Raw genomic sequence first — 19692 nt, 5'->3', positions numbered from 1 at the left:
GTTTGTAATCAGAGTAGCAACGGTTTGAGTTTTAAATTTGTGACATACAATTTCTACAAATTTACAACGTTTACAAATGAGAGCAATGTCTGAAACCGGTGCAGCTCTGCAAACTCACATCCAAGAATTGGTAAAATGTATTTTATACGTTAATAATAAACTTGCCAAATATGTAAACAACATATTTAACCTAATTTTTAGGTTTAGAAGAATTGAAGGTTCGAAAAAAGGAAGTATTAGTTTTAATAGATAAGGAAGAAGGAGAGAAAAGAATTCTTGAAAAGAACATAAAGTGCTTACAGGAGAAACTATGTGTGGTTAATGAAAATTTACAACAACACAGGTCTTTGTGTGAGAACTACGATAGGACCATTAAGGAGACTGAAAATGGATTTCAAAAAGTAATTTATATTGCTGTTGTTTGATATGAATTATCTAATTATGTGTTTTTGTAGATTTTGGAAAGCAGTCAAGTACTGTTACACTTGGCCCAACAAGAAGCCAACAAATTGGACAATACTCAAAGCAAAAGTCAATATTCTTATAATTGATTGTTTTTTATTGATTTGATATTTTGTTGTTTATTGTAATTTATTTTGAAATTAATTTTATTATATGCTTAATCATTATCATCATTTATATACTCATATTGAAAAAAGGAAATAAAAGTGTTTTTATAAAATGACTATTGACATACCCAACACAAATTTTGATTATAAATAAAAAACGAATAAAAGAGGAAAGTAATTTATTAAACCATTAAAATTTGACAATTCATCGTTTGCTGTACATATAGAATACTCGACGTAACTATTAAACTATAAATCATGATTATTTAACAATTAAAATTCTTCAAACTTGAACAGTTAGTTAGATATACACAAACATAATCTAAAACATCCATAGATTTGTATAATATACATACACAACAATTCTATAGGCCAATGGTTCTTCTCTTCTCGCCATTTTTTCGTTTTGCATGTGGAATGTTAAATCTGTATTTATTTACACGGTTTCAAGCTGCCCAAAAATGAAATCAATACAATAAACCTTTCCTTATAACTTACATCTAATTAATTCAAAACGAGTTTCCACTTAGAGGTTGACGAAAGATTTTACAAAAATAATATTTTGAGCTTAACAAATATTAGGAGTAATAATAAATAAGGCTAAAAATATATAGAAAAGCAGTCCAGGCACTTTTCCATCACGATCTAACTTAATTGTAAGTTTTACTTGAAATGCTTTCAAGATAATCTTGTCATTACTTTCAACAACCAGAGTAAATAAAATATCGAATATAAGTAACACGGTCTGTATAAAATAATAGTTTAACTTTGGTACACATTCAAAAATATTGCCCAGATAAACTTGCTTGAGACTTTTCAACATTCTAAATATCATTTTTTATTGATAAATTTCCACTAAAGCTCTAATATTTTTTAATAAGAATAGTATTATTATACTTGTAATGATATTAGTTTTTTGATAAATATTTTTATATACACAATACATACATAAAAAATAATCATTTTTGAGTACCAACACACTTATTGCTGATTCCACAGAATCAGTACCGTCATCCATAACAATGATTCTTCTATTCTATTCATTAAATAGACTCTTTTCCGTGGTTTTAAGATGAGTTTCAAAGACTGAGATCTACCCTAATTGCTTTCGAATCATTTTTCCCATCTCATTTAATTATTTGTTATGTAGTTGATTGCTATTCATCAGCGGGAAATGGGAAAAAAGCTCGATCAAACTTAAACAGATAAAAATAAGTAAAAAACTAAACTTTACCTATGACCTACATAAGTTAAATAAATAGAATTTACATAAAAAACAGCAAAAATTATGTTATAAAGTCTTTCCGCAATAAAAAATATAGTTAAAATATAGCTAATAATACCGTCATCCGATTTTTTTTTAACTAAAAACGAAAAATAGATTAATACACCTCATAATTTCATAAATATTATAAATCACAGTTCTGCAAATATTAAAATTAGGGAAAGACAGAATATGTCCCGGGATTCAATTGGGTTTTATCAAGAAATGCACCTTCCTATTTTTGTACCCTTCATTCTTTAGTTCTCGGTTTGGAACTCGTCAAGCGGGGCATTCCTTCATAAAACCCGCTAGCCGGCTCGCCAATCCTTATGCGTCGTTCTGGTTATCGAGCATGTCGGTGAGGAAGGTGTCAATGTTGGTCTCGCCGATGATGCGGAAGAAGAACAGATGCTCGAGACACTTGAGGCCGATCGACCGGAGGGCGGGCAGACGGAGCAGCAGTTTCGCGAAACGTCCGGGCTCGTTGGGATGCGTGGTCCGCGTGTACTCTTCGAGGACCGCGTAGATCTTCTCGCGCAGGATCTCCACTTCCGGCGTCGATTTCAAACCTCGTACGTCTAAAATTATGTAGCGACATTTTAGATTTATGTCATGTGCTTGTTAATGTTGTGCTTTACCTGGATTGAAGAGGATGATCGCACGAAGACATCCCAGTTCCGTTTTGTCCATCTTCATTTCCTTCATCTTGTTCACGAGCTCGCTCAGCACTCTGTCGTAGATGGCGCCCACGCCCACCGAATGAGCGGTTTGTCTGTAACAAAAAGATGAGTGTAAAGGAACTGTGTGTCTTCTAAGAGAATTTTTTTTACTTGTTGACGGTGAGTCCGGTGGCCAGCACTATGCCGTCTTGAGCTTGGATGCTGCGGTGCGAAAAGGCGGCGATGAGCAGCTCGTTCCATCCGGCTCTCAGCAATAGCACCTGATCGGAAACCGGCAACGACGTGAAATGAGGTATTAGCTTTGCCCATTCTACCAGCTGCAACAGTTGCTTGTTGGTCGCCTGACAAATATTATTTCCCTGCGACTAAACAGAAATTAGTTGAACTCAATTAGTCAAAAAATATAAAGAAAGAAAGAAAAAACAAAGAAACAAATAAGATTATTTGAGACGCACATGAATAATTCCCGGTTCGAAATCCCAATAAAAAAAGCATGTTTGTTCAATTAGCATGTGCAACGTGTTTGCGCGTTCCAGAGCGTCAATGCACCACCGACCTTGTCTTTTGATTATTTTAAATCACTTTTATGACTTCTAAAATTAAATCGGCGGCCACACTTGCACAACACGGCTCGAATGCACAAATACGTTCTCTCGCTGATTTACGATCTAGAATAAATTTGTTAGGTTGTTTTCGGTGAAATGTTTCGTACCTCATACGGTACGATCGGATCGTTGCACTCGACCCGTTTTTCGGCTTCGAGGAGCCGTTCGATCGGCATGTCCGTTTGCATGTTGGAGGTGGACTCCACCTCCGACGTGTCCCGATCCTTCGTCCGTTGCCGTTCCTCTTGCACGGCCTCCCTTTTCATGCCCATGGTGAGGCATTTCTGGTATCTGCAATACTGGCATCTGTTTCTTTGTCTTTTGTCTATTATGCAGTTCTTTTCCTCGCGACACGCGTACGACAGGTCCTTTCGTACGGTCCTTTTGAAGAATCCCTTGCATCCCTCGCAGCTGCGAACAATTTAAATAATCAATTAACAGAGAGTAAATTAAATGTTGGGTTCGCGAAATGCATCGTGTGTCGTTGGCGCAAACGGTGTGCCGAACCAGGTGAGAATCCTGAGCTAGAACTTGACTTAGTGAACTATTTCTGGTCCGCTTTGATCTCGCGAAATTAGAGAACGAAGCGTGCGTATTTATAAACGCTGCCCCACGTCGCAGATTCACATGTTTTCACTGCGATTGTTCGGTTTCGGAATTAATAATATTTTCGATGCGATCTGATTGTGAGGTGTGCGTGGGCAAAGACACGCATGTGGAGTCGAGGAAGCGCACTTGAAATTAGCATAAGCGTGTGTCGGCGACTTTTTTCCTTTGTCGCGATTATGTAAAACGGCGACCGCGACTGACTAACCAAGGTCGTCGATTGCGCACGTGCCAACCACACTACTTAATGAAGACATTTTCTAATTAATTTAATTGTTAGAGTAAACACAGATTTAGCATGGATTGCGTTCTTCAAGGTGGTACGTAATGGTAAAACGAATTTGTTGCGGATCTTCCAAAGGAACGGACACCTGTTGTTGTGCATATTTAAATAACAATCCAATAGTTTGACCTTCTAACGCTAGAGATGCCAAAAAGTGTGTGCAGCAGTCGCCACCTGTTCCCAATGTTGCACCCCTCGGATTCACGAGGTTTACGTAACACACGTAACGATCGCGGATTTTTTTCCGCGTGCAGGATTCACGGACGGTGGGCAGAACAACATTCATTTGTGGTAATGAGCCGCCGCACCGCCGTTTCCAAGGACGCCACCGTGATGCATCGCAAACTGAGGAAGATCTTGTTGAAGTGGCCGTACCTGTAAACACCGTAGTGCTTGCCGCTAGCCCTGTCGCCGCAAATAGAGCACAGGTGCTTGCTGCCGCTGAGCGGATGGTTGGGCGGATAGGCGGCCGGCTTCTGACCGCCCCCGGGCGAGGGGCTCAGCAGACTCGGATGGCCTAGCGAAAATGATCCGGGACTGTTCGGTCCTTGGGGGCTGAACTGGCCCAGTTGCGACGCGTCGGGCTTCATCTCCAACGGCGATTGCGGTCCCAACTGGCTCATCGACAGGTTCTGGTCCAGCGTCAGACCTAGAAAAATGTTTTCGTCAAAACATGCTCTATGTGGGGAATTATGGGGAATTGTTAGTGCGAAGCATTTATCGTATTAAACAGTGCAAAAGGCCTTTTCGTCCTCGTTCCAATTCTGGCGATAAAACCCCCATGACATGTTGTTCCTTGTGATTTTTGGCGGGGACGACCTTCGATTAAAACAAACAATAATTGTTTTTGTTGCAAACGTCGCTCTCATTTAAATAATTTGCCGCGTGATCGTTTATTTCAATACTGCTTTTGCGATTGCAGTTTTTTTTTCCTAGCATGTTATTGATGAGATGATATTGTTTAATGGCCGCATAAAAAATGTCCTTGACGTTAACCTTTCACTTAATCCATTAAGCTTTTTTATGTCGCTTTTTTATACACACAAACCATTAAAAAGTCGGATTAAACTACACACACACACACACACACCTTTTGTCACGTATTTTTTTTCGTTGAAGTTGAAGTTGAAAATTACATATTTGTGTTATACATAATTAAACGAAACAAAAAACAAAAAAAGTGACAATAAAACAAGTTTGTTGTTGGCGAAACTTGTGCAAATGTTTACTCGGATTCCTCATTTAAAAAAACACAGATAAATATTTAAAAGACGCAGACTATTGATAAATGTGTCAGTGACTCGATTGCGGAACGTCAGAAACAGTTATCGAAAGGAAAAAAATATAAATAAAACACGGCGACAAAAATAAGAGGAGCGAATTGTGACCTCCAACCTCCCCCGATTTGAGTCCCCGTCGTTGCGGAGAGAATGAAAACTGATCTCGGACAAACAAGCGATAATGAACGTGAGCGGGAACCGGTCGCGACCAGTTCCAGAGATCGAAACGTTGTCAATGTTTAAAAATAATGCGGTCCTATATTTAGACGGAGGAAATGAGGTAGGTCATATTCGTAAACATTATAGTTTCGCGCCCTGCGCCGGTTTGACCTGCAGACGACTTTTGTTCAAGGTTGGAACGGCCGCAAAAAAATATTGACTCATCCCGAAAAACCATTTGGGTAATTATCAAAATTACACGTGCAGCAGAACTGGTTTAATGTCTTCCTGGAGAGTCGCGGGGCTCGCTGTGAGAAACGCACCTTTCGCCTTTTCCGCTTTTGTTTTCGGTGCGTCGTTAATGTTTGTAAACTAGTTTGTGGAGTGACGAATCCGGTCCGGTGAAATATGGATTTCGGAGGATCCAAACACGCAATTTGCTACTTTTAATTATTGATTGAGATATTCGATTGGGCGTCGCGGACGAGACGGGTGTAAGAATAATCTAATCCGAGCTGAACTAGGCCTTTCTTCGGTTGCGCCGCGTTCCATTGTTGATGTCATTATCAAGGTGAAGCCGATTAAAACAGGATGTAATTAGATTTTGTGCGGCGCGCGTGAATCGCCGTCAATTTTCTGAGCGATGATTCTCCTACTGACAATGTCACACACAAAGTTTTTCAACCATTTTTACTACATTACATTAGTTAATTTAAATCACACAATTTTTGTCAAATCAATTTCTATAATCTAATTCTACAGATTTAAAAAATATTTGTTTCTTTAAATAAAATTTATTTAATTTATTTTCTGTTAACATAATATTAGAAAAAAATGAGAAGCATTGAAATGCTAGTGCTAATGGCATACTTTAAAGTATAAGAGTTTGTTTAAAAACATTTTAAACAATCAAGTATATATAATTTTTAATCTTTTTTGTGATTGAAAATTGAATGCAAAACTATATTTTTATAAAATTGTTATGAATATGTATGTTCGTAGAGTTAGAAATCTACTTTACCGATGTTAATGTCAAATTGTTTCAGTACAGTATTTTAATTTTTAACCTTCAATGCTCAATGTTTTTTAAATAGTGGAAATAATCTGTTTAGAGACCTAAAATCAAATAATTAAAGACAAGTCAAGGAAAAGTTTTTTGTATTGTGTAGTCTTTCTGATCATTAAGCATAAATTTTGTGTACAGAATGAACATCAAGTTATTCATTAGAAATTTATGGAGAAACAGAAAAAATATTGATTTATATGGAATTACATTTAAAAGGGTATACAGTAGGATAATAACTTCCACCTGAACTCAAGTTTTTACAATTAAATTTAAAAATTTAAGAATATTAATATAAAATAATCTTTAGTTAACATATGTGGTAAAATTGAATTTTTTGTCATCAAAATTGTTGACTTCACAGACATTTTAGTCAGGCCATCAATTTGTCAAAATTTTTAACTTAAAAACTGTTGAGTATAAAACATACTACACATATTTTATTTACAATTATTTGCAGATTTTAAAATAGTAAAAATATACAGAAAGTTTCGTTAAAAATAATAAATAAATAAAAGTTCATGTTTTTCAAAACAAATTAGAAAGGTTAGAGCCAAATTATATACCAATCGAAAAACATTTGATCTGACTGAATTTTGAGGGAGACAACATTATGCACTTCAGAGACACTAAAGGTTTGCAAATTTACTCTGTCTTTGTCATAGATGATATCTCTCTCAAAATTCAGTAAGGTAAAAAGACTTTCCAATCAGTATGATTTACAAAATTTCAAATACTATAATAATGACTTTTTCTCTCCATAAATATTTAATGAATAAGTTACGTAAATCAATATCAATCATCAATAAGATTTTTTGACAGATTTATTAATATTTAATATTTTAATTCTTTGAGAAAGTTATTTTTAATATGATGTGATTAATCACATTTTAATAATTTTTTGCGTTATAAAACCTTTCTTTTTTTGGTGTGTTTCTATTAATTTGGAGGAAGTGATCAGTGCATTTTATAAGGTCAACGCGAGAATAGTTTTGTAAAGTTTATTGACATTTACAATTAATTAATAAATAAAAAAACTCCACATTGGGTTTTCGACCTTCGATTTTGGCATGAAGAGAATTTGCTTTCGATACAATAACATATTGATTCTATTGAAAGAAACAGAGGTAATGTGCGAATGTGGCAATGTGGTGATGTGGTGAACCAGTGAGGAACCCCGAGAGGGAAAAGCGAATCCCGCACGAAAATTCGGATCGATTTCGATTCGCGGAGCGGCGCAAGGTCGCGTACCGCGTGCGAACGGGGCACCCACGTGTCCTTGGACTGCAATTCCGAGTGAGAACCTGCATCGGCGCGCCATTCCTTTCGGGGGCCTCACGCTCCCAGGAAATCGGGGCCCGAGACTCGCGCACGCCTCCTCCTCTCCTCTCCTCTCCTCTCTTCGCTTCTCTTCTCTTCTCTTCTCTTCTCTTCTCTTCTCTTCTCTTCTCTTCTCTTCTCTTCTCTTCTCTTCTCTGCGCCTCTCTTCCCGCCGTTCTTCTTCGCTGCAGCTTCCGAAATTTGGGAAACGTGCCCTTGCCGCGTCCCGGCCGTGATTAATCTCCAATTAGACGAATGCCAAATGCCAGTCGGCGAAAATGAATCGCAGTCTTGGCTTACAACATCTGCTGCGTGGATTTTACTTTTCTTTCGCAAAACGATAAAAATAATGCGAACAATGCTCGTCGTAAACACGCGATAACCGACATCGGGCTAACGCAAATATCGTTGCGGTGCGCCAGGTTTGTGGAAACGAGGAAAATCGCAAAAAACACCCGTCGGAATTTCATATAAACAAACATTGTTAATTATAATCCGTTGTCATCGATTTAGGCAGGAATAGTCGAATGGTGACCCAGTTTTGTAATTTTCGTCGACACGATGGACAAACAAACTTATAAATATAAAACAACATATGTGCAAAGTCGTTTAAAAAATAAATAAATTAGCACAGAAAGCGTGAGTCTGGATTAAAAAGGGAATACTCACCGTTCGCGCACGGATACCCTTAAAAACAAAAGAAAACTTTTCATTAAAATCAATTGATCCCACAAAAATGGAGATATGGATGTGCGACAAACAACAAAAGCCGTGAAATGACCAAATGACCGAATGACGGAACACAAAAAGCTCTTCTCAACAGAAAACTTACCGTTCGAATAGGGGTATCCTTAAAACAAAAAAATACCAACATAAGTAAGTTTGCATTAAAATTGATTAAAGTAGTACTAGTTAAAAAGTCAATGTAGTTGCGACTCAGTGGGCCGTGAACAAGGAAAATAAAGTGAGAATTTGAGGAAACTGACAAGGAGACAGATTAAAAACCGATTTTTACGGCTGCGAGATAAAGTGGCTATTTTTAAAATGGCACACACTAACCCACTTTTGCTTGTTCACAAAAACAAATGGAAAAGTGAAGGTGGTGTGGACAAACCTAGGGGTAAGTGCGGGGGCCCGAACCCGGCCAACGTCCTGCCCCAGTGCTGTGCCTGCGCCCCCTGAATGATCGCCGTCACCGACATCATCGGCTTCTCCTTTTTCATCATTTTCCTCCCGTGGCCGGTCACAGAACGGCACCACTCTACTATCTAAACCACAACCGAAATCAATCACAGATCACAAATGTGTCGCAGAAAACGAACGGAACGGTCGGCAGCGCATTTTCTCCGCAAACTCGACTGGCTGCTTTCGGATCGGCGGTCGCGCGACGTCTGAACGCCTAAACGCCTGAACGCCTGAACGCGGCAAGCGTCCGCGAACGCCAATCTTTGCGTCGCACGCCTAAACCGATCCACCTGTCCCACGGACGCTTTTTGCCTTTTTCTTTTCCTACTTTTTGCCTTCCCAATTCGAACCATCCCTTTTAAACCGACCATCGAAGTTATTACGAACGAATTCATACTCGCCTGTCTGGAAAAGGTACTAACAAACTGCATAATTACCTCAAACAAGAATATAACAATTAATAAAGTATATGCAGTGTTCAGAAAATATATTTTCGTATTATTCAAAATTGTGACTATTTTTCACAAGATTAAACAATTTATTCATATACAGGTTTAAACTTAAAATGTTCTTATAAGTATCTTTTCTATAATCAAGTTAAGAAATATAGTGAAGATGGTGAATATAATGAAGATAGTGAATATAGTGAAGATAGTGAATATAATAAAGAAAATGAAGAAGTGAATATAGTGAATGTAGTGAATATAGTAAAGATAGTGAATGTAGTAAATATAGTAAAATTAGTGAATGTAGTAAAAATAGCGAATGTAGTGTGGTAGTGAATATAGAAAAGATAGTAAAGATAATGAAGAAAGTGAAAATACTGAAGATATTTTGATTTAGACAAAAATAAAAACTGTAATGTAATTATTAAAAATAAATACAATATAAATATTAGTACGGCTAATCTTTGAAATGGCTGGACCGATTTCGACGGGACTTTTATTGGCAGGTAGTTGAATAGCAATAAGGACTAACTTAGGCTACTTTTATTATTTTTTACTTTTTTAATGATTTTTCAGGAAATTAGTATTAGTAAAAAAATAAAAATCCATAAAGTTATTAAAGTGAAACTATGTAATTTAATCAGTATGAATTTAATCGTATGGATTTTATCCTATAGATTTTAATTGTATGGAAATTGATCGTATAGAATTTGATCCTATGTAAAATGATCGTATGAATTTTGATCGTATGGATTTTAATCGTAAGAAAAATGATCGTATGGATTTTGATCGTATGGAAATTGATCGCATGAATTTTGATCGTATGGAAATTGATCGTATGGATATTGATCGTATGGAAATTGATCGTATAGATTTTGATCGTACAGATTTTTATTGTATGGAAAATGATCGTACGGATTTTATCGTATAGAAAATGATCGTATGGAATTAGGTCAATTTACGTTTTTAGTAATTTCTCACGTTTTAATGAATTTTTGAGATTTTAGTAGTTTTTTACCTTTTTGAGTAAATTTTTACGTTTTTCTTAACATCGTTATATTTATATATATACTGTATGTATATATATTTCTTATAAATAATAATTTCAATAATTTAAAAATTTTTTGGTTACAGAAGTGTAATAAACAGCTTTATTATATAAAAAATAAAATGAAAATCATAAAAATGATCAAGTATGTGCTTCAATATAGTCCAGTTTGAATGAATATTTGTGAACAGTTATTGTCCATGTAAAAGCAATCGAGAGGAAAAAGGAATGTCGGAATGTCAGGTGTTTTGGTTCGATGGAAAACCGCGTCGCCGAACAAATATCGATCGATTTTGGTCTGGGGGTGCGTCTGGCCGCTTTTCTGGGATAAACTCTCACCCTCTCTCACACGTGCAAACAAACATGTTGTTCGAGACGACGATCCAAGGACCGGACTGCGGAAAATAAGTCAAGGACGTAACACAACGTATTACTCAACAATTGTTTTAATATTTAATAAGCGGACTGTGTTGAAAATATGCACGTCGATTTAAACAAAGGCACGTTCGAAATTAGCGATGCTAAACGTCATCCGAGTCCGGAATTCGGCGATGTCCTTGAGACGAAATGCAAGGCCAACCGATTCGTTGATTCGTTTCCGAATGCAGGAAACCGAACGTTGATAAAACAACGGGAATTAGCAAAAATGGAGCATCGATTCCAACGGGAATGGGGGGAGGGACGCGGGAACTTTTGGACCTTGACACGGAGCGAAAAACAGGACTTGACAAGGTCAAGGCTGACGTCGCATCTGGGTCATATGCGCCGCTTCTGCTTCCCAACTGCTCCGCTCCGCGTTCCCTTTTTTCCTTTTGCTTGTCGCGTCGTTATTGTGCTTACCCGAACCTCCGATTCACCATTATTAAAGCGCTGTTTACAACTTGACGATGAATAAAACGGCGCAATTATGCTTGCCGGCCCAAACTGGTTCCCTCTCTCCGTGTTCCTTACTTGACGACTACTTTTATGCGTCTAATCCACTTCTGCTTTTATTCAAATCCATGTTCGGTATTGAAACTATTCAGATTATACGCAGTTTTACAAGGATAACAAAATTCAACAATTCAAATCTGAATCCGATCAGGAAGTGAACAAGGACGGCAGATTCGAAACAACTATTAATCTCTCACGCGAAAACTAAAACTGAACCAAAACATCTTAATCAATTTTATTATTCAATTGGACATGTTCAACCTTGACCGAGTCCCAGTCCGATTCGAAAATTGCACTCAATCGATTATTTGGGAAGGGAAGGAAAATGTTCCTGGCGAGATGATGAGCAACACATAAACGGTAGAAAATTGAGTGTGTGTGTGTGTGTGTGTGTGTTGTAGTAGTTCTTCGATCTGTGACGGTGATTTTCAAGGCGAGCGACTAATCATCGTGTTTTGTGTTCATTTCAATGTGAGATTCGTCACGAGAGCGAACCATTTCAATTGTAAATGTATACCCGTGTACGGTAATTTAAACATCCACGTATCTTACTCCAAAATTGATTCAAATTTAGATATTAATAAATTCTTTTATTTTTTAAAAAGTTCTTTGACATATTACGTTTTATTTTCGACAATACAATAAATCAATTGTTGCAATTACATTTTAAAGCCGCATAATTTCATTAAAAACAAACTAATTACTTTTGTTCAAAATTCTAACAATTAATCCAAAACTGTTCATTACTTTTTATTTAACAATAAATAAATTAATTTTTTTTCAAAATGTGTTATCTTATAAGAAATATTTGTATTAAAACAGTTAAAATTAAAATTATACCCACAACAATTAAGCCTGTCGGACTTAATGGTTTAATTTAGGAAGAACACACTGACATTCCCTCGTATACAAAACGAAGCGACACCTGCATCCTTCATGGAACAAGTTCAAGACTTTCTATTAAGCTACAGATCACTGTACCCAAACACAACATTCCTTTTAACAATTACATTGTTTAATCAAAAATATTGCCAGAATAACAGCAATAACGCTTTCGAAATATTATTATAGTTTCAACTTTACCAAAACTATTTTGAACGATAAAAATGAATATGCTTATTGGAAACGTATTCGAAATGTAGCAAACCAAACAAAAGAAATATTATATCGAAGCGATAATAAATGATAATAAAAGTAAATAATTAAATGAAATCGTTCGGGAAACACGGTCAGTGAACCAAATAGGTCGACCCTGACTTTGCCATTGCCCCTTTACGACGACGACGACGGCCCCGAGTTCGAAAATGGGCCGCACTCCACATTAAAAACCTACCTCTGTCCGTTGAGTCCATGACGCAAATCGAGACACCTGAACTGCACCGATTTAATGTACCGTCCGTTTTTCACACACAACGTTAAAATTCACCGCACAGCCTACTTTCGCGACGACCGTAAACATGGCCGGATAACGACATATTTACGCGGTTTTCGGTGAAACGGTAACACGTGTGGTGGTCGTTGATCGGTCCGGGCTTCGGGAAATCGTTCAGTTCGATGGAAAAGCGTCAAATATGTTTGATTTAACGAGGTTTTAATGGGTTTTTGATATAAACAAACTGCAACGGGACCGTGGTTCAAGCGACACGGCGCTGGATGGCGCCACCGCACGGGCATAAAATTTACAGTTAGATTTTGTTATCCAAACTTTTTTCTGTGGGCTTTTCGAATCTCTTCATTATTGTGTTCAAGTTGAAAACACATATTTCATTCGTTTAAGCAATTTTAAAATTAATTTTCTTTTTTTTTTGCAAGTTGGGCTTTTCAATTTCTGTTTTCAAAAAATTTTCAATTTTTTATAAATTTAAACTTTTAAAAATTCCTAAATCTAATTTCATTAGAATAATCTGTATACTAAATATATTCTCTCAGTAACCACAATATATAAATATACGTAAACCACAACATTTGTTTATACCGTATAGCATAGATAATTTACTCGCCACATAATGTGCAACATTATCAATGAACATCACACTAATATTATTATTTATTTATTTAAATTATTAAACGAATATTTGAACTACTGTCATCCGGAAATTTAAATTTCAAGTGTCTCATAACCTAACTATTCATCAGATTCACAGAAAATAATCCAATAAACCTAATTAAATAACAAATGGACGAAATGAAGTCGATATGGCTTTAATTTAGTACGGTACACGATGAGAGTTATGAGACCCAAAAAACTGTTGTTTGTGACCGTAATCGTTACACTCACATTACTGTTTTTCGGTGTGTTTACGCATTTATTCGAAAAAGACTTCGATGACAATTTTCGTTATCCGTACGAGGGCGATATAGAAGAGTTGGTGCTCCAGTTAAAACACAATGAGACGCCGACAATTCCCGCTATTAACCACTACAACTTTCGGTTTTATAACTTGCCATCGATGCAGTGCGAGTTAATACACGACTTGAGACTGGTTTACATCATTAAGTCCTCCCCAGAAAACTTCCTTAATAGAAAGGCGATTAGGAGCAGTTGGGGATTTGAACGCAGATTTTCTGATGTGGAAATCAGGCGGATTTTCCTGTTGGGCTGGCAAAAATCAAAAGAAGTGCAACAGAAAATTGACACTGAAGCTGGAGAGCATAATGACATAGTTCAGGCTGATTTTGTGGACAGTTACTTCAACAACACTTATAAAACAATGTCTGGATTTACTTGGGCGGTTAATTATTGCAGGAATTCCAAGTTTTACATGTTTGTGGATGATGATTATTATGTCTCTACCAAAAATGTGCTCAGATTTTTAAGGTATCCAACAAACTATCCTCAGTATTTGCAACATCCACTTAGCAATGTTAATAAAATTTTACATATAAGGAAACCATTACAAGTTGACTTAAATTTGAATGATGATGTTAGACTATATACAGGTTACACATTTGAATCATCTCCACTGAGGCACTACATGAGTAAATGGTATGTTTCGCTGGAAGAATATCCTTATAATAAGTGGCCTCCTTATGTAACAGCTGGTGCTTATATATTATCCATTCAGGCTTTGCTGGACATGTATTATGCTAGTTTTTACACAAAGCATTTCAGATTTGATGATATTTATGTCGGAATTTTAGCATACAAAACGAAAATTGAACCCTTTCACTGTCCTGAATTTTATTTCTATAAGAAAAATTACGAAAAATACAATTATCAATATGTAATAGCAAGTCATGGGTACAAAGATCACATAGAGATGCTGACTGTTTGGACTGAGCAAAAAAGTTTGGGATTTGCTTGAAATTCTAATCAATTAAGTATATTCGTTTATAAAAGACTGACAATGACTTGAATGTTGTTTGTTGTTGCTGGAATTCAATATAATATTGTGATAATTTCAATAAAAATCTTTTGTGATTATTGTTTTATTCTTTTCACTAATTATACATAAATGCATGCATACAAACATATATATTTCCAACAAGACATGAACAAACATTTATATATATATATATATTATATTAATCTTATAGGACTAGTTAATGAAAATCACATTAGTATAGAATACTTTGAGAAAATGAACACATACAAAATTACACACAATATATGTATAAAAGGGCTGGATGGATTTGATGTATTCCCTGAAATTTCCATCCTCAATTTACCCGTATTTTTATTTATTTATTATTATTATTTATTAATATAATACTGTATTATTTCTAAATCTAAAATTAAAATCTCTTTTATTTAAAATAGTAGGTCTACACAATACTACACATATCACTATCACACAGCTAAGTTTTAAATGAAAATTACGTAAATATACGGTATGTGTAGGTCATAAAATTTAAGTACATACCGTATAACACTTTCCCTACCTATTCGAAGCGAATATACGTAAGATGTACACAAAGACATTAAGGATATCCATATATAAACTAATAGTGGCAAAAATATATTCTTCTGGGGAAATTTTTTTCATTATAATCTGCAAATCGATGATGATGTACAAGCAAAAGAGAAGTGCACCAACCACACTATATATTGTGTCCAGAACTTCAGACTTAACTGCTGCGATGAAGAATCCACCAATGAAGAAAATTACCAAAACAGCAAACAACCTAAAAAATAAAACACAATCAATTAATAATACAGAAGATAATTTTTAATACTTACGCTGTATAATAAGCAGAAAAGTCACGTTTCGACTGAAACGTAAAGACTGTTAAGATCGTGACAACTATTCCTGTTAATATAAGGGCTTTGACAATAGTAACTGTTTCAGAAAAATACAAGGCAATAAATCCTAAAGCCACTGCATCAATAATTGTCTGAAATTTTAATTGTTTATATTTTATTGGACTGACTATACATACATAAAACAACTTACAAAAATAATCAGTAAGATAAAATTAATTGGAGTTCTTTTTCTGTAGAAGCACAGAGTAATTAGAATAAACAAATTTATGGAAGACAAAATTAAAACTGTGGCAGGGCTGAAAATACACAAATAAAGTTTAATTTAATGAATTAACTGAAATTACAAAATATTTATTTACAACACTAATCATACAAAAATAAGAGGGTATTGACACTAATTTGAAAAACAGGATATGGTTTAAACTATTATAAATACCCATCTGACAATAACAATTGTATATTGAATTAGTTTCTTTCTTCAATTCAACTAAGAAAAAACAATGTAAGTACAGACCTAATCATTAATGTAATACTTACTATTTTTTTAAGAAAGAGTGTAATAAGATCTTAACTTGTTCATTGAGAGTAAACGTTGCAACGACTGCAAACGTGAGAATAAGTTGCGTTATTAATAATCCAAAAACTTTTCGAAGGAAGGCCAAACGAATTGCCTTTGGGGCATTATGAACACTGTACATGTATATATATCTATGTGCACATTGACACACTCTCCGATTTTCGGCTTTTTCGAGTTGGTGGTTTGACTCATGAGGTGCAGCCTCTTTCGACATTATAGAAGTTTTGTATCTATAACATGTTTTTATAAAATTAATTTCTTATTTAATAACATGTTTGCATTATGTCTTTTATAACATACTTTTTAAGATATTTGTGATTTTCTTATGCGCTGGGAAACGAATGTAACTTAAAAGTGACGAATTTATTCAAATAGATTAACATAAACAATAACAGTATACGCCCAAGTTTATATTTTGAACACTTTTGACGTTTAACAAATATATTATAAAAATGAACTACTAAAATTAGTTCGCATAACTCAAATTGATTGGTGCACTTTAGTAGCTTTTTAGATTTAATTCAGTTACGACGTACAATTTAACGTTCACACTATATCGTGGTAGGTCATATGTAGTCATTTAAATGCTTTTGACCTTTGTGACATTTGGAAAATTTATCGGTAAGATCCACATAACAAAACAGAGAGACGGTTTGGTCACAGGCTACTAGATACATTTGTTGAAGGTTCGTGGTAGAAGCAACAATGGCTCAAACTTGGTTCTCAAATGTGATCGAGGGACCACCAATCGAGGTCTTCGCCCTCAATAAGGCTTTTGCTGAAGATAAATTTCCAGAAAAAGTCTCACTTGGTGTTGGGGGTAATTATTGCAAATCATAAAATTGAATAAAAATTTGAACTGTTTGTTTTTCAAGCCTATCGGACCGACGAGGGCAAACCTTGGGTGTTGCCAGTTGTTAGAATTGCTGAAAAAGCTCTGGCTGAAAATCCAGCTTTAAACAAGGAGTATTTGCCAGTTCTTGGATTTGAGCCTTTCACCAAGTTGGCCACAGAAATGCTTTTAGGGAAAGACAGCAAGCCACTTCAAGAAGGAAGGGTGAGTTTCAAAAATTTTAATTTGATTTGATAAGATTTATAAGATTATAATTTTACCTGATTTAATAAACTTTATTAGATGATAAGATTTTGAGTTTAACTTTTGTAAACATCTTATATAATTGTTGTCAAGTGATTCAATTTAAAAATGCAGTTGTTGACAATAATAATTATAAAGATACTAATGTTTGGAATCTAATAAGATTCCTTAGTGTTTCAACAGTAAGTAATTTAATTAACTATTATTGTATTGTTGAAAGAAGATAATTAAATAAATATTGATTTTCTAAAATCCAATATAATTTTAATAATTAAAGGACTTAATGTAATATTTAATCTTCCAGATATATTAAATCATAATTAAAATGAAAAAGCAATCACATGTAATTTCGTAAATGAATATATTAGTTAAAGTTAAATCCATCAACAAGATAATTATGTCATAATCATCGTTTTTAATATAAAATTGCATGTAATGTTTTCAATTACATAATACTAATCTAGAATGTTGCCAGTGAACCAAAATAACCATAACATCTGAAAATTACATAGAAAAAGACGTAAACGACTTACGTCGTCAGGTTTAAGTATCAGAAGTTTGTTTTGATATTTCTAGAAAATATAAACTTTGGCAATACACCAAACAACGAGTATTTATAAAACATTGCATTTTTTCTAATCTTTTTATAGGCATTTGGAGTGCAAACTTTATCAGGCACCGGTGCATTGAGGGTGGGAGCAGAATTTCTCGCCAAAATCGTGGGCCTCAAAGTATTTTATTATTCCAAACCAACATGGGGTAAATAGAAGAGTTTATATGAGGGTAAATGCAACAATCTCAACCACAAATCCTAATAGATTAATCATCTTATATGAAAAATATTTAACCTTGATATTACATCAGTTCCAAGTTCAATTATAACTTGTGCATTGTTTCTTATATAATCATAATATTTTTTTTCACATTATTTTTACTACTACCAGAAATTATCGGTTTGTGTTGTATCTATTTATATTTATACAGTGAGAATGTTGTATTAAACCTAAAATTGTTTGTTGTTGCATGACCTCAGATAAAAATGAACGAACTACGTTATCAATTATTAATCGTATTAATTTCTATGTTCAAACAGAAAATCACAGGCTGGTATTTTTGAATGCCGGCTTCCAAGAAGCGCGCGAATACCGCTACTGGGACGCGGCTAACCGCAAGCTGGACATCGACGGTTTCCTCGAGGATTTGAGGAACGCTCCCGAAAATTCCGCCATCATCCTGCATCCGTGCGCCCACAATCCGACCGGCTGTGATCCCACGCACGATCAATGGAAACAAATCGCCGAGGTGATCAGAGAGAGGAGGTTGTTCCCGTTCTTCGACAGTGCTTACCAGGGCTTTGCCTCCGGCAATTTGGACACTGACGCGTGGGCTGTCCGCTATTTCGTACAGGAAGGATTCGAGATCTTTTGTTCGCAGAGTTTCGCCAAGAACTTCGGCTTGTACAGTAAGCGATCACGGTTTTACTTGTGTCTTTTATCTAAGAGTTTATTTGATCTAGATGAACGTGTGGGTAACTTGACAATTGTAATGAACAACCCCAGCGAAATTCCAAAGGTTAAATCGCAAATAACTTTGGTGGTGAGAGGAATGTACTCGAATCCACCGAATCACGGTGCACAAATCGTCGCTCACGTTCTTGGCAACGAAGCACTTTACGCTCAATGGTAATATATTTTTTCTGTGCACAGACAATTTTTATGAAATGTGTGTGTTGTAAATTAGGCAAGAGCACATCCGCACAATGTCCGGAAGGATCATTGAAATGCGCAAGAGGCTGAGGGAGGAATTGGAAAAGATCGGGACTCCTGGAGATTGGAGCCACATCACCACCCAAATAGGCATGTTCTCCTACACCGGATTAAATGGTAAACTACTCCTACATTCTTATTTCAGTCGCCCAAGTGGATTTGTCTGATGTGTTAATAATTGTTGCAGAGATTCAGTCAGAGCACATGGTTAAACATCATCATGTCTACATGTTGAAGTCGGGAAGGATCAGTATGTGCGGTTTGACTCCGGCAAATGTAGCATATGTTGCCAAGGCGATTAACGAAACTCTGAAAACCTTGCCTCATAAATTGTAAATGAACTGACACACAAATAAATATAATATTCTACACAATAATACGTTTATAAAGATATGTTGTTGATATAATGTTTAAAATTTTATATACAAATTGTGATTTACACCTTTATATTTGTCGTTTTTAGTTACAATATATTTAAAGTGTAAATGTCAAGTTTATTTTCCCTTCGATTCAATCCTTTTTACGAAGAAAGTCCTATATTAAAACACGCTGTATATATAAAAAAAATCCATAAAGAAATCGAAAAAACTTCAGGATTGAAAACTTAG

The 19692-nt window shown here is 35.4% G+C and overlaps 5 protein-coding genes across 11 annotated transcripts; 3 read left to right on the top strand and 2 right to left on the bottom strand.

Moving 5' to 3' along the window:
* On the top strand, positions 1–682 carry LOC109594172 (Sjoegren syndrome nuclear autoantigen 1 homolog). The gene is made up of 3 exons (XM_020009364.2): positions 1–137; positions 202–401; positions 456–682. The coding sequence occupies exons 1-3, from the start codon at positions 77–79 to the stop codon at positions 549–551; spliced, it is 357 nt and encodes a 118-aa protein (XP_019864923.1). The 5' UTR covers positions 1–76; the 3' UTR covers positions 552–682.
* A 51-nt stretch (positions 683–733) lies between these two features.
* Positions 734–13078, bottom strand: LOC109594185 (retinoic acid receptor RXR). Of its 7 annotated transcripts, none has more exons than XM_049966682.1 (8): positions 12775–13078; positions 8662–8679; positions 8499–8516; positions 4383–4656; positions 3226–3529; positions 2664–2878; positions 2472–2605; positions 734–2411 (listed from the first exon to the last, which is right to left on the bottom strand). In XM_049966682.1, the coding sequence occupies exons 1-8, from the start codon at positions 12791–12793 to the stop codon at positions 2161–2163; spliced, it is 1233 nt and encodes a 410-aa protein (XP_049822639.1). In that variant the 5' UTR covers positions 12794–13078; the 3' UTR covers positions 734–2160. The 7 variants fall into 7 exon arrangements, with proteins under 7 accessions (XP_049822639.1, XP_019864940.2, XP_049822640.1 ...); XM_020009381.2 differs by lacking the exon at positions 12775–13078 and adding an exon at positions 8944–9229; XM_049966683.1 differs by lacking the exon at positions 8499–8516.
* Positions 13079–13266: 188 nt separating this feature from the next.
* On the top strand, positions 13267–14863 carry LOC109594188 (beta-1,3-galactosyltransferase brn). The gene has a single exon (XM_020009384.2). It carries the CDS (start codon positions 13664–13666, stop codon positions 14744–14746), a length of 1083 nt encoding a protein of 360 aa, XP_019864943.1. The 5' UTR covers positions 13267–13663; the 3' UTR covers positions 14747–14863.
* Positions 14855–16842, bottom strand: LOC109594189 (protein lifeguard 4-like). The gene is made up of 5 exons (XM_020009385.2): positions 16523–16842; positions 16183–16452; positions 15836–15941; positions 15622–15776; positions 14855–15566 (listed from the first exon to the last, which is right to left on the bottom strand). The coding sequence occupies exons 2-5, from the start codon at positions 16434–16436 to the stop codon at positions 15320–15322; spliced, it is 762 nt and encodes a 253-aa protein (XP_019864944.1). The 5' UTR covers positions 16437–16452; positions 16523–16842; the 3' UTR covers positions 14855–15319.
* Positions 16843–16882: 40 nt separating this feature from the next.
* LOC109594187 (aspartate aminotransferase, cytoplasmic) lies at positions 16883–19576 on the top strand. The gene is made up of 7 exons (XM_020009383.2): positions 16883–17042; positions 17098–17279; positions 17969–18077; positions 18412–18780; positions 18835–19000; positions 19059–19201; positions 19272–19576. Exons 1-7 carry the CDS (start codon positions 16928–16930, stop codon positions 19418–19420), a joined length of 1233 nt encoding a protein of 410 aa, XP_019864942.1. The 5' UTR covers positions 16883–16927; the 3' UTR covers positions 19421–19576.
* Positions 19577–19692: the final 116 nt, after the last annotated feature.

The sequence above is a fragment of the Aethina tumida genome, chromosome 4, assembly GCF_024364675.1.
Source record: "Aethina tumida isolate Nest 87 chromosome 4, icAetTumi1.1, whole genome shotgun sequence".
Lineage (NCBI taxonomy): Eukaryota > Metazoa > Arthropoda > Insecta > Coleoptera > Nitidulidae > Aethina > Aethina tumida.
Note: the sequence above shows the minus strand (reverse complement) of the source record. Positions and strands in the feature narration are given on the sequence as shown.

Bases quoted from the DNA above. Each gene is read 5' to 3' on its own strand.
- LOC109594185 (XM_020009381.2), bottom strand. From the start codon at position 9,055: ATGATGAAAAAGGAGAAGCCGATGATGTCGGTGACGGCGATCATTCAG. The intron at 3,530-4,382 runs GTACGGCCACTT...AATTGTTCGCAG, and splicing joins AAGCACTACGGTGTTTACAG to CTGCGAGGGATGCAAGGGAT. The intron at 2,606-2,663 runs GTAAAAAAAATT...TTTTTGTTACAG, and splicing joins ACCGGACTCACCGTCAACAA to ACAAACCGCTCATTCGGTGG.
- LOC109594189 (XM_020009385.2), bottom strand. From the start codon at position 16,436: ATGTCGAAAGAGGCTGCACCTCATGAGTCAAACCACCAACTCGAAAAA. The intron at 15,942-16,182 runs GTAAGTATTACA...GTGTATTTTCAG, and splicing joins CACTCTTTCTTAAAAAAATA to CCCTGCCACAGTTTTAATTT. The intron at 15,777-15,835 runs GTAAGTTGTTTT...TTAAAATTTCAG, and splicing joins TTATCTTACTGATTATTTTT to ACAATTATTGATGCAGTGGC.
- LOC109594187 (XM_020009383.2), top strand. From the start codon at position 16,928: ATGGCTCAAACTTGGTTCTCAAATGTGATCGAGGGACCACCAATCGAG. The intron at 17,043-17,097 runs GTAATTATTGCA...TTGTTTTTCAAG, and splicing joins AGTCTCACTTGGTGTTGGGG to CCTATCGGACCGACGAGGGC. The intron at 18,078-18,411 runs GTAAATAGAAGA...ATGTTCAAACAG, and splicing joins TTATTCCAAACCAACATGGG to AAAATCACAGGCTGGTATTT.
- LOC109594188 (XM_020009384.2), top strand. From the start codon at position 13,664: ATGAGAGTTATGAGACCCAAAAAACTGTTGTTTGTGACCGTAATCGTT.
- LOC109594172 (XM_020009364.2), top strand. From the start codon at position 77: ATGAGAGCAATGTCTGAAACCGGTGCAGCTCTGCAAACTCACATCCAA. The intron at 138-201 runs GTATTTTATACG...CCTAATTTTTAG, and splicing joins CATCCAAGAATTGGTAAAAT to GTTTAGAAGAATTGAAGGTT. The intron at 402-455 runs GTAATTTATATT...GTGTTTTTGTAG, and splicing joins CTGAAAATGGATTTCAAAAA to ATTTTGGAAAGCAGTCAAGT.